The 14,811-nt window shown below is 30.2% G+C and overlaps 1 protein-coding gene across 1 annotated transcript; it reads left to right on the top strand.

The window, feature by feature from the left end:
- Positions 1 to 4,530: 4,530 nt before the first annotated feature.
- LOC107922194 (receptor-like protein 1) lies at positions 4,531 to 14,776 on the top strand. The gene is made up of 9 exons (XM_041091756.1): positions 4,531 to 5,095; positions 5,426 to 5,535; positions 6,514 to 6,666; positions 7,059 to 7,214; positions 7,305 to 7,379; positions 10,072 to 10,218; positions 10,341 to 12,209; positions 12,450 to 12,684; positions 12,739 to 14,776. The coding sequence occupies exons 1-9, from the start codon at positions 4,539 to 4,541 to the stop codon at positions 14,594 to 14,596; spliced, it is 5,160 nt and encodes a 1,719-aa protein (XP_040947690.1). The 5' UTR covers positions 4,531 to 4,538; the 3' UTR covers positions 14,597 to 14,776.
- The last annotated feature ends 35 nt before the right edge of the window (positions 14,777 to 14,811 follow it).

Here is a 14,811-nt window from a genome sequence, read left to right as displayed (position 1 = left end):
TTTTTTTTTTTGGCTATTAGTTAAGAGGGGCTTTTTTTAAATAACCCAATTTAATTAACTAATTACAAAAATGATTCAAATAAAACTCAAGTCATATTAGAAAGATTGATTTTTATTTAAATTTCAAGTTAAATGAATCGAATTATTTAATTTTTTTGAACCAACTCAAATCAATAATTTGATTTTTTGGGTTCAATTCAATTTAAATTTTACAACTCAAATATTTTTAAAAAACTAGAAAAATAAATTGATGTAAATATCTCTTTGGTCCCTAATAGTTTTAAAAAAATACAAATTCATCCCTTTAAATAATTACAAATAATCTTCAAAAATTCAAAAATTTATAATTTTTTTTCGATGAAATGGAAAATACCACCATAGAACTTGTAGTATCTTATGCTATTTTTTTCCATTTGCTGAAAGGTTTCCTCGTTGCTTTATTATTATTTTTTTTTTTTTGTGCAAAGGCAATCTTCTAAACGTGGCTATTCATTATTAATGCTACATTGGAATTACTGTAGCTTCTGTGGTGCTTTTTTTTCTTCAACTGTTTGATGGATTTTGAAATGATCAACTTAGAATGGAGTGGACTTTTTTTAGAGAAGTGGATGTGAGATGGGACGGGTGATTTTTTTTTTCATTAGACAATAATTATGGAGCCGTTATGGTAATTCCTTGTTTTATTCCATCCCATCCCACTTTACTAAATAAAATTATTATTTCATCCTTTTATATGTAAAGCTATTAAAAAAAATAAAATGTATTATAAAAGAAGTTTATATGTTTATATTTAAATATTTTTCTAAAAAATTATGTTTAAATATTTTCTAGGTAATTAAAAAGTAGTAAGAATTATATAATCATATTTGGTCTAAACTTACAAAATCTTCCGGGCAAATTTTTTTTTTCTAAAATCTAAAATTTCCAAAATCAAAACTTAAAATTTACAAGAATAAAAGCAAACTGAAGACTTAAAGTTTCCATTAATAAATCCAAAATCAAAGAAGTAAAATTTCCATGAATAAAACGAAAAATGAAGACCTAAATTTTCCATTAATAAAGCCAAGTCAAGATAAGTTTGAATAAGTGTAAGAAGGGTATAAATGAAACTCACAAGAAAGCCACAAGAAGAATTTTATAACCCCAACTACACGATTTTATGTCCATCTCTCACTTTTCATATTTTTTTGGCCATTAGTTTTTCAAGATTAACATTAACATTAGATTTAAAATAAACGTTAAACCATGTTTAAATTCTTTAATAGAATGTCAAGACTTGTTTTTATGAGTGATTAAAATTTTGTGTAAACTTAAATGACTTAACACTTATCATTCTTGTCGTCCCATCTTCTCTCCATGAAAAAATTTTAGATAAATTTAGCATTGAACGCCAAAGTCAAGAGTTGATAAGCATTTTTGTAGCACCCCAAATCCGGCTCAGAAGTTATGGCCGGATCCGGCATGCCACATCAAAAACGTAAAATAAAATTTCCATTCTAAGTCCAGAAAATCGTACTTGATGTTCAAAAGATTAATTCATTAAGGGTTAAAGTGAATGGAAGCAGTGCACCAGGTAGGAAACCGGAAAAGAGGTGGTGAGTCCATCGGACTGCTTAAGTACCAAGCTCCCTTCGGATCCAATCCTAGACATGCATACCGCCATTGCCACACCTTAACGTCATGGATATTTCTAGGAAACCGATTCGATTAAGTCATTTTTAGGAAAAGTGATTAATTTTGGAAAATACTTTCATTGCGGAAGCTTTGCTTATTGTCGTGTTATTTTGAAATCAACTGTTGTTTTTGAAAACGCGCCCTAAAGCTATCCAATTTCAACAGTTAAAATAAGTAATACCTATCTTAGTAATACATATTAAAACCATTAAAAATAATTAAGCGGCCTTATTACATTTAAAAACCCAAAACTTCAAACGTAAATAAAAGGATGTCCAGTTCACCAGAAGAAAATCAAACTTTCAGAACGGGTGGCCACTCCGAATTCCCTCACAGCTCCAAGCCCACTATGGTTGGGGATTTCCTGCGTGGATGAAAATAAAAGGGGTGAGTTTGGGGAAACTCAGTGTGTAAGGAAAACCCATTCAAAGCCCAAGTCAGCTCAAGCCCATTGGGCCTAAGCTCATTCAGGTAACAGTGGTACTGGGCCAGAGCCCTTTTTAGATTACAATAAACTGGGCCTTAGCCCCTTATTAGATAACAGTATGGCCCATAGGCCCATTTCAAAATACATGCAACATCAGTAAACATATGCAAGCCCATTTGGGGAGACTACTCAACCCACCAACCACTACACTCCACCCATACCAGCCATACACTCCATGTGGGGAATAGCTCAACCCACCCAGCCCAACACTCCACAGTTGCAACCTTGCTGCTCAGTTAACAGTAAATTGAGGCAAAGCCTCCAGTACGTGGACAAGCCACTTTCAGTACTTCCTCCGTCAATATCCCAGTCCCATGCATCAGATAATAACAACATGGCATGCAGTAAATAACAACAGTCAAACATGCATTTAGGTCAATTTAACCCTAGGGGTATTTTGGTAATTTATCTCCTAAGGGTAAAACTGTAAATTTTCAACTTTTAAAGGTATTTCAGTAATTTATCTATTTTAGGGTTTTTCATGCATATTTCTACCTTTCACGTACTACAAAATCACGTACCGAGGGTTCTTACCGAATTGGGCCCGTTGGCCCATCATTCCAATTTTGGCCCATTAAGCCCAAAAATATCGAAGGCACAGAAATCATGCACTTTGCAGTCCAAACATTGCAGCTTACCAAAAACATTAATCGATTTACCTCACGAGCATTCGCACACTCGCAAATCTACAAAATACCGGTTTTCGGCATTTCGGCTTTTTGGCTTTTGCCGATCTAGACTAAGAAAGAGGATGTTAGTTACACACCTGTTTGCGACGATATGCTGACGAGATCCACACACGAACTGCCTACAATTGGATTACTAACACATTAATCTAACTATTCAAATACGAACTACGTATTAACCCCTTACAATATTCGGCTAACCACACCTACAGATCATAGTAAGCTTATAAGAAAACAATAAGCAACTCATTAACAAATTTTTGTCAATGTTTACCACATAATCATAATTTCACTGCAAGCTGTCTTTCTGAGCAACAGTCACTAAATTATTTATAACTGGAGCTACGAAACTCCAAATCAAGTTCCGTTAATTTACCCCGAAAATAGACTCATATATCTTCTATCCATAAAATTTTCAGAATTTTTTGTATGGCCAATCAATACCATATTTTTCTTAAAGTTTCCCATGTTTCACTGTTTGACTAATCTGACCACTCTTCATTACGAATCAAATTTCTCATTGTACAGAATTCAAAATATGTTCTCGTTTATTCCATTTGAAACTAGACTCATTAATCTTTAATTACATAATTTATTCAGCTTCTAATTCATCTCCCACAATTTATGGTGATTTTCCAAAGTCACGTTACTGCTGCTGTCCCAAGCAGATTTATTACCAAATCACTCTTCCATTTTTCATCAAAAGAACATGAAACAACAACCATTTCCTTCATTTTAATTCATGACTAAATGCTCACAACACAACTAAAAACTAAAATATGCTTCAAGAGTTAAGGTAGAATCAAGAAGAACTCATGAACCTCAAAATAAAAGCAAACTACCATGAACTTACCTTCAATTTTCTTCCCCAAGTGACCGAACATTCAAGAGCTTTCTCCTCTCCTTTCTCTTCTCTAACTTTCAGCTATGATGAACAAAGATGGACAAAACTTTGTTCTTTTCACCCCTTTTTCTTTTAATAAAACTTCATATTTCATCCATTTAATTCTTTAATACAAAAGACATGAAATTCTTATCATGAAACATTTACCTAACCCATTATCATGGAACATTTACCTAACCTATTATCAATTTGTATCAATTTGTACCATAAATTATGGATATCAAGTGCACATTTTATCTACAACAACATGATGGCTGGCCACTTCATGTAAAATGGGAGGTTTGTCATGCAAATCCTCCTATTTTGCACTCCTATTTATTTGGCCACTTCAATTTAGCCTATAGCATTTTCAAACATTTTCACATAGGTTCTATTTCATAATTTCACCCCTTTTTCTTATGGAACAAAAATTAACTAAAATTGTCGAGTTCTATCTTAAGTTTGGGCTTTCTAGAGGCCCACTAACATAATTAAACCTATGCCAACATTCACAGAATTCCCGAAAATTGGGGCGTTACAATTTCTGTGGTCCTTTCATCCTTTCCTAACGAATTTCCACCAAGAGTTTTTGCAATAAGGAATATTTTACGTAAATAAGAAGCCTACATTGATCCAATTTTTGAGGAATTAATTAATTATATATTATTTTTATATTATAGTGAATTAGTGGGATACAATATGTCCTGCTTGTATATAAATAAGAAGCTTAGGCTTCTTTAGATTATATACATATAGAACCTAAAAAAAAAAAGTAACATATAGCTGAGAGAGAAGTGAAAACAGAGAGATGGTGATGATGGAGTGGAAATGGTTATGGTTTATTAGGATGGCAGTAATGTTGTTAGTGTTAGAAGTATGCAGATGGTGTACTATAGATGCTTGTTTGGAGCATGAGAGAATCGCTCTCTTGCATCTCAAGCCTTTCTTCAATTGTGGTAACCCATTGAAAAGTTGGGTTGATCTGAAGGGTTCAGATTGTTGTAAATGGGAAAGAGTTAAGTGCAACACCACCACTAGGAGAGTCATACAACTCTCCCTTAATTCTACAAAATGGGAATACAACGTGGATTATTGGTATCTCAATGCCTGGTATCTCAATGCCTCTATGTTTCTTCCCTTTGAGGAATTGAAGAGTCTTTATTTGTCGGGAAATGCCATAGGTGGTAACCTTGAAAATGAAGGTCGTGCCTTTAATTTTTCCTTAATTACATCTTTTTCTATTCCACTATTCTCACTGTTGTTAATTTACAATTACTTTTATTTTATTGAAGAAAAGTCACCAACTGCTTGCATATATTTAAAAGAACACTTCTACAGGATTTGGAAAACTATCATCCACATTGAGTAATTTGGAGATCCTTGACTTAAGTGAAAATTACTTGAATGATAGCATTTTGTTATCTTTGAGTAAGCTTTCATCTCTCCTGTATTTAGACCTATCATACAACCAATTTGAAGGATCAAGTCATCCAAGAGGTAAGTTAAGTTTGGTCCGGCGTTAGTTTTTATTTGTATAGTGGAGTTTGAAGATGGTCTTCTAGGCTTGGTACCTAGTTTTCCATTCTTTTATCCGTTGTAATTCCACTTTTGCTTTAGTAAAATTTTCATATATATATATATATCAGGTTTTCAATTGCTTTCCAGACTCAATAACTTGGAAACTCTTGATTTAAGTTGGAATTCTTTGAAGAATAGCATTTTGTTCCATATGAGAAATCTTTCATCCTTGAAGACTTTAAGATTGAGTGGTAATCAGTTGAAAGGAAGGCTGGTTCATATTCAAGGTAGACTGATTTTACCTGTTTCTTTTTAACTTTAAAAATCAATGTATGTTCAAGTTTGATTTTATCATACGATGAATATATATAACTAATCAATATTTGGGATTGAATAACTTCACAAACTTGAAATACTTGGATTTAAGTTACACAATCTCAAACCAAGGTATAAGTATAGTATTTATATGTCAGTTCATATTGAAGGTAGACTGGTTTTATATGTTTCTTTTTTACTTTAAAACCAATTTTTGTTTAAGGGAAAGTTAATGTTGCAATATGTGTTTGCTTTTATCATATTATGAATATATATAACTGATGAATATTTGGGATTGAATTTCAAAATTGAATAATTTGACAAATTTAAAGTAGTTGGATTTAAATGAGAACAGAATAAAGATATAAGTATTTGTGCATAACATTCTTGACCGACCATTATTCCAAAAGGCAATGACAGACTTCAAATGTATTTTCTTTCATTTTTCCTAATCATCTTTAGTGAATTTTTATTGTAAAAATGGAGTATTATTATTTATATATGTTTTGTAGTAACTAATTATATAATATATAAATCAGTGGCTCATTAAATTGGAAATTATTGATATAAGTTGGAATTATTTGAAGAATAGCATTCTTGAAAATAAATTCATGTTGAAGGAAAAGTTGTTGAAATATGTCATTTCATTTTATCATATCATCAATATATAACTAATCAATATTTGGGATTGAATTTCAAAATGGATTAATTTAAGTATCTCAAACAAAGTTACAAGTCTAGTATTTATATATTGAATCAATTAAGTTTTACTTGTAAAATGTAGTTATCAATTCATCGGAAAGCTTGTAAATTGGCTCTTCCTTTTCAAATTTATGGCCTGTAGTTGTCCATCATTTTTTTTGGGTGTATATATTGAATGAAACATTTTTTCCAAACTATTTATATATTGAATGATATTAACTATACTAATTATTTTCTTCCAATGATAGATGGAACACAACTGAGGTTAACAAACTTGGAGGAACTTGATTTGAGTAATAATCTCTTTCGAAACAACACAATTTCCTTTCTTGGACGGCTTTCAAGCCTAAAGTCTTTGACTTTGTCCGGCAACCATTTGCAAGGCTCATTAGATATTAAAGGTACTAAAACTATCTATAATTTTTTTTCTTTATAATTCTTTCTAGAACTTTTTAAAATCAAATGTTTCAAATTGGAACATTCACATTTCACATTTGAGGATTTTCAACTTCAATTAAACTTTTAGATTTACTTTTTTTCATTTTTATTTCATTAAAATATTAAGTAGAAATTAAAATTATTAACATAGTGATTATTTGAATTGAACGTGAATATATATAGGATTGAACAATTTGACAAATTTGAATAAACTCGATTTAAGTGGGTATCAAATTGAAAGCTTTCAATATTTTAAAGGTATGCATTTATATTTAATCAATTACCTAAATTCTTACATATAATTAAATTTTATGTCAATTCTTTTCCGTGATGAAATTATATAAATCTTTTGTAGATGGTGGTAGAAAATTAGAGTTGACCCACTTGGAAGAGCTTTATTTAGATTACAATCAGTTCAATACTAGTGTATTTGCATCCCTTAACAAGCTTTCAAATTTGAAATATTTGGGGATAAGTGCCAATGAATTGAAAGGATCAATAGATATGAAAGGTAAAAATATTAATTTTTTAACAAGAATATAATAATGTTTAAAGAGAATATATATATAATGAAGTTGATTTGTTGTTTTTGTTTTGCTAGATTTGGAAGCATTGATCAACTTAAGGGAACTAGATATGAGGTATAATGAATTGAAAGATTTGGTGATCCACCAAGGTATCATTTAATTAAACTTCCTTTTTTTTAATTTAGAAATTTAGTTATTGTCATAAATATTAATAAAGTTATATCATAACATACTTGAAACTAAAATATGGGTTTGGTGAAACATTTTCTAAATCCTCCATTATAATGTGTTTCGACTTTGGTTTGAAACTAAAATTCTTTAAAATTTTCATAATTTTAAAATATTTATGTTTATATTTATTTTGTTTGTATATAAATATATTTTTGTAATAATTTATTGAATTTTTATGAGATAAAAAATAATTATAACAATAAAAACAATGATATTATAAATAAAAATACATATATTTATGGAAAAATATGTAATATAACTATATTTTAATTTCATATATTTTTAATAGTATAAAACATAAAAATACATATTAGAGTTAAATAAATGGCATTTTTTGGCCAAAAATAAATAAATGTCGATTTTGAATAACTTTAAAAAAAAACTTCAATTTTATGAGATTTAAACATACATTTTGAGGTGCTTAAACTTTTTTTTTCAAACTTTTTATAAATTTCAAAATGCAGATGTTATTAACTTTTTGGTTTTAAAAAATGTGATAGGTCTACGTACTCTTTACAAATTTTTAATTTAATTCTTGTATTTTTATTTTCGGGAATTTGGTCTCTCTATTTTTTAAATTTTAAAATTCAAGTTCAATTGTTAACATTGTTATTTTTTTAAAATAATTTATTGGTATTGACATTTTGAAATAAAAGAACTTGGTAGCAATGTAACTAAAAGATGACGTAATGAACATGGATTTAATAAAATAATTTCAATAGTATTAATAGTTACACTTGAATTTTAAAATTTTATTTTTGTAAAGACTAAAATATGCACATTAGATTTAAATAAAAATAATATTTTTTTAGTTTAAAATTTTCTATTTTATAATAGAACCGTTGATTTAAATAAATGAGACTTTGAAGAATTTCCGAAAAAAAAAACTAAGTAGGTGAAATTTAAATAGAGAAATTGAGACGCTGAAAGTCTCTTTCGGAATTCATAAAGTTTAAAATTCAAAAGGATCTGTTTTGACAATTTTAGGGCAATGATTGAATGCTTTAAAATTTTGATTTAATATGGTGAATTTAATTAAAAAAATTTATTTATTAGATTGTAAAATATTTCTTAACATTTATAATTGAGTACAAAGTAAATTAAGTTTAAGAGAAAATATTTGGTACTATTAATGAAATTCTTTTCTTTTATCAAATTTTGAAAAAAAATCTAGTTTTTTTTTTCAAAAATCGGGTTGGCACTATTAATGAAATTCTAAACTTCATAAGTAGGATTGAGATAATAACAAATATCTTATATGATATAGTAAAATATTAAAAAATAAATATTTAAAAGAAATAAGTTACTGACCATTTTTTAACTTCACTTGTAGAGTTAAAAAAACTTCAAATCCAATACCAAATACTAACCTTAAGGTTAAATGCTAAATTGATTTCAAACATATTTGAATTTTTAAAAGAGTATGCTGATATATTTGAATCTGATATGAATGAAGAAAAAATTATTTTGAAAATATATTTTATCTTAGAATGCTAAAAGAAGAAGAAAAAACGATTATTTTAATTAATAAAATGAATGAATAGTTATGTTAAGATTTCGACATTCTCTAATAAATATTTATTTTATTGATGAAAACAAATATTTACATATTTCTTTCACTTACAAAAAATAAGGGATTGAGAAATTTGGAAGTTGTTTTTCTTGATCGCGTTCAATTTTGAGGTGCTCAAATTTCCATTTAAATTTTTTTATAAATTTCAAAATGTACATGCTATTAACTTTTTGGTTTAAAAAAATGTGGTAGGTATACATAATTTTTATAAATTTGTAATTAAATTTTTATATTTTTTCTTTTTAGGAATTTGGTATCTATTTTTTAAAAATTTATTAAAATTTTTAAAATAATTTGTTGGTGTGATAGTTTGAAATAATAAAAAAATTGGTAGCAATGTAACTAAAAAATAACGTAATGAACATAGATTTAATAAAACAATTTTAACAGAATTAATAATTAAAACTAATATTTAAAATTTCAACGGAGTAAAAGAGAGATGGTATATTTCAACTTCACTGTTTTGGGGCCAAGATTTAGTGCTTTAAAATTTTCATTTAATCCGCTGAGGTTACTTATAATTCTTTTGAATTTTATTTATTGGTGAGTAAAATATCTTTAAGCATTTATGAATTAAATGGCAAGCTGATTTCAATATATTTGATTTTTTTTTTATAAAGTATTGGTAAATTTAAAGGTAATATAACAATTTTAATGTAGACATGTTTTTATTTTATAAATATTATTTATAGTGTTGTTGATTGGAGTTTGAAAATTGTACAAATTACCTATATTAGTTAATTACTTATGTTAAAAAATAATATAAGAAAATACTAAAAAGAAAAAAACAGAATAATTAATAAAATGGATGAAGAGTTATATTAAAGTTTCAACATCTTCTCTCTATCAAAATTTATGTTGGATAAATCACGAATAATCTAATTCATAAAAAAAAATATTTATATATTTATATAATTTTTGAAAATAAAAAATTATTTATCTCACTGATGTTTTCACACATGGAAGTACTCCACTTAGTTAAGGTTTTCTCATCAATTATGAACTTCTTTCTATAATATTGTTTTGTCATTGCTTAGAATTAAATGTGTCTAGCAATGTGGAGGAAATATATCTCGACAGATCTAATCTCAGCAACAACATTTTGCAAAGCATTGGAGTATTCGCTTCTCTTAAAACATTGTCTTTAGATAGTTGTGGACTTATTGGTCTCTTACCTAATCAAGGTAAATAAATTTATGACTCAAATTGATTTCTTTTTTAGCTTTCTGTGATATAGTATTTCCTATTATGTTTTATAAAACAAAATTTATTTAGAATTTCTTTCATGAATTTATAAATTTTTCAGGATGGTGTGATCTAAGGAACCTTGAAGTGTTGGATGTGAGTGACAATGCACTTGAGGGGATGCTTCCTCCTTGTTTCAGTAACTTGACATCTCTTCATGAGTTAGATATTTTAGGAAACCATTTTCAAATTCCGCTATCATTCGCACCATTTGCAAATCTTTCAAACCTCAAAGCCCTTTCAATTGATGAAAACAAGATGGTAATGGAACCCTCCTTTTATACCTCAATCCCAAAGTTTCAATTGGAAGCCATCAGTTTGTCGAAGTGCATAACATCTCAACAACCCAGTCTTAAACTTCCTACCTTCCTTTACTATCAATATGACTTGAGATATGTGGATCTTTCTCAAAACAATGTCAGTGGAACATTCCCAACTTGGTTGTTAGAAAACAACACAAAGTTAGGAGCTCTCATCTTGAAGGGTAATTCTTTTACAGGTCCTCTCTCATTACCGTCAGCTCCTAATTCTAATGTGCCTTTAATTGACATATCCCAAAACAAATTACAAGGTCAAGTTCCATCAAATATATGTTCAACTTTTCCATATTTGAGGCTGTTATTCTTATCCAAGAATGCTTTTGAAGGAAATATCCCACTTTGTTTAAGTGGCATGAAGGACTTATCATTTTTAGATCTATCAAACAATCAATTGTATGGAAAAGTACCAAAAGAGTTGATCACGAAAGGCTCACTGACCATTTTGAGACTATCAAATAACAACCTCAGTGGAAATGTAGTTCCTGTGATTCTCAACGCAAATGGGGTGCAGAATTTATATTTGGATGGAAATAATTTTTCAGGAGAGATGATAAATGTTGATGTGTCTACTTTTAAGTTTCCAAATTCACTAAGCGAAATTGATCTCAGTAACAACAAGTTGCATGGAAAGCTCCCAAGATGGATAGGGAATGCATCGTTTTTGGAGGGATTAGCTTTGTCCAACAATGGTTTCGAGGGTTCTATTCCAATGGAATTTTGCAACCTAAATAGGTTGGACTTTTTGGATCTTTCTCAAAATAATTTATCTGGCTCTATACCGTCATGTTTTAATCCACCATACATAGAGCATGTCCACCTCCACGGGAATAGACTGATAAGTCCACTATCACTTGCTTTTTATAATAGCTCTTCATTAGTGACGTTAGATCTTAGTGGAAACAATTTGACAGGTAGTATTCCAAAATGGATTAACACACTTTCTTCTTTGAGTGCTCTTCTCTTGAAAGATAATCATTTTCAAGGTAAAGTTCCAGTTCAGTTATGCAAGTTGCATTCTTTAAGCATCATGGATCTTTCTCAAAATATGTTTTCTGGTCCTATACCTTCTTGTTTGGGAAATTTATCTCTTCCAATGCAAATGAAAAAGACTCTAGAAATTGTGTTCTATGGGCCACCTATAGAAGAGGATGAATCAACACGCATTCCGATAGAACTGGCAATGGGTTATTACTATCCTGGAAGCTACTTAGAAGAAGTAATAGAATTCACAACTAAGAGTGGGTTCTATCCGTACAAGGGCAGCATCCTTTCATATATGACTGGGATTGATTTATCTTGCAATAACTTAACTAGTCATATCCCACCAGAATTAGGGAACTTGAGTGAAATCCATTCTTTAAACTTGTCATACAATAAGTTGACTAGAGTTATACGCTCATCATTCTCAAAACTTCAGTACATTGAGAGTCTGGACCTTTCCTACAACAACTTGAGTGGTGAAATCCGCAATCAATTGGTAGAGTTGAACTATTTGGAGGTTTTCAGCGTGGCATACAACAACTTGTCAGGTAGTATTCCTGAACCAAAAGCTCAATTTGGGACCTTTATTGAGAACAGTTACGAGGGAAATCCTTTTCTTTGTGGAGAAAATATATCTTGATAGATCTAATCTCAGCACCAACATTTTGCAAAGCATTAGAGCATTCGCTTCTCTTAAAACATTGTCTTTATATGATTGTGGACTTATTGGTCCCTTACCTAATGAAGGTAAATAAATTTATGGCTCAAAGTAATTTCTTTTTCAGCTTTCTATAATATAATATTTTCTTTTCTGTTTTATAAAATAAAATTTATTTAGAATTTCTTTCATGAATTTATAAATTTTTCAGGATGGTGTGATCTAAGGAACCTTGAAGTGTTGGATGTGAGTGACAATGCACTTGGGGGGATGCTTCCTCCTTGTTTCAGTAACTTGACATCTCTTCGTCAGTTAGATATTTCAGGAAATCATTTTCAAATTCCGCTATCATTCGCACCATTTGCAAACCTTTCAAACCTCAAAGCCCTTTCAATTGATGCAAACAAGATGGTAATGGAACCTTCCTTTTATACCTCAATCCCAAAGTTTCAATTGGAAGCCATCAGTTTGTCGAAGTGCATAACATCTTAACAACTCAGTCTTAAACTTCCTTCCTTCCTTTACTACCAATATGACTTAAGATATGTGGATCTTTCTCAAAACAATTTCAGCGACACATTCCCAACTTGGTTGTTAGAAAACAACACAAAGTTAGGAGTTCTCATCTTGAGGGGTAATTCTTTTACAGGTCCTCTCTCATTACCGTCGGCTCCTAATTCTAATGTGTCTTTAATTGACATATCCCAAAACAAATTACAAGGTCAAATTCCGACCAATATATGTTCAACTTTTCCACATTTGAGGTGGTTATTCTTATCCAAGAATGCTTTTGAAGGTAATATCCCACTTTGTTTAAGTGGCATGAAGGACTTATCAATTTTAGATCTATCAAACAATCAATTGTATGGAAAAGTACCAAAAGAGTTGATCACGAAAGGCTCACTGACCATTTTAAGACTATCAAATAACAACCTCAATGGAAATGTAGTTCCTATGATTCTCAACGCAAATGGGGTGCAGAATTTATATTTGGATGGAAATAATTTTTCAGGAGAGATAACAAATGTTGATGTGTCTACTTTTGAGTTTCCAAATTCACTAGGCGAAATTGATCTTAGTAACAACAAGTTGCATGGAAAGCTTCCAAGATGGATAGGGAATGTATCGTTTTTTGAGAGATTAGCTTTGTCCAACAATGGTTTCGAGGGTTCTATTCCATTGGAATTTTGCAAGTTGAATAGGTTGGAATTTTTTGATCTTTCTCAAAATAATTTATCTGGCTCTATACCGTCATGTTTTAATCCACCAATCATAGAGCATGTCCACCTCCACAGGAATAGATTGAGAGGTCCACTATCACTTGCTTTTTATAATAGCTCTTCACTAGTGACTTTAGATCTTAGAGGAAACAATTTGATAGGTAGTATTCCAAAATGGATTGACACACTTTCTTCTTTGAGTGTTCTTCTCTTGAAAGATAATCATTTTCGCGGCAAAGTTCCAGTTCAGTTATGCAAGTTGCATTCTTTAAGCATCATAGATCTTTCTCAAAATATGTTTTCTGGTCCTATACCTTCTTGTTTAGGAAATTTATCTCTTCCAATGAAAACGAAGAAGATTCTAGAAATTAGGTTCTATCTGCCATATATAGAAGCGGATGAATCAACATCCATTGCGTTGAGAAAAATGGAAATGGATTCTTACTATCCAGAAAGCTACTTAGAAGAAGTAATAGAGTTCACAACAAAGAGTGGGTTTTATTCGTACAAGGGCGACATCCTTTCATATATGACTGGGATTGATTTATCTTGCAACAACTTAACTGGTCATATCCCACCAGAATTAGGGAACTTGAGTGAAATCCATTCTTTAAACTTGTCACACAAGAAGTTGACTGGAGTTATACCCTCATCATTCTCAAAACTTCAGCACATTGAGAGTTTGGACCTTTCTTACAACTACTTGAGTGGTGAAATCCCCAATCAATTGGTAGAGTTGAACTCTTTGGAGGTTTTCAGCTTGGCATACAACAACTTGTCAGGTAGTATTCCTGAACCAAAAGCTCAATTTGGGACCTTTATTGAAAACAGTTATAAGGGAAATCATTTTCTTTGTGGAGCTATATTGCATAAAAGTTGTTCCAAAACCGATTCACCATCAACGGTATCAACTGTATTAGAAGATAAAAGAGAAGATGGTTTGATAGATACTTATGATTTTTGTGTGAGCTTTTTGGTTTCTTATATAGTTGTGTTGTTGACAATTTTTGTTGTCCTCTACATAAATCCATACTGGCGAAGAGCTTGGTTTTCTCTCGTTGGGAAATATATCACCACCTGTCACTACTCACATGTGGGCAGTTTTCTTACTTATCACATTTTTAAGCAATGTGTTTAGCTACTCAGATTGTGATTTGATTTCCACACCTAAATTGAGCGATAATGAATATTTTGTTGATTTTTGCATTTTGAATAAAAGCTCTTTTATCTCATGGTTTTATCATTTTCAAACATCTATTTCTTTTTTCTTCTATGAAATTTAATGTAAAATCATAATCCATTATTATGTATATGCAATATCTCTTTGAATTAAATTAAATTGACTGTCAAGCA

The sequence above is a fragment of the Gossypium hirsutum genome, chromosome A02 (genome assembly GCF_007990345.1).
Source record: "Gossypium hirsutum isolate 1008001.06 chromosome A02, Gossypium_hirsutum_v2.1, whole genome shotgun sequence".
NCBI lineage: Eukaryota > Viridiplantae > Streptophyta > Magnoliopsida > Malvales > Malvaceae > Gossypium > Gossypium hirsutum.
This window is presented reverse-complemented; position numbering and strand designations above follow the sequence as displayed.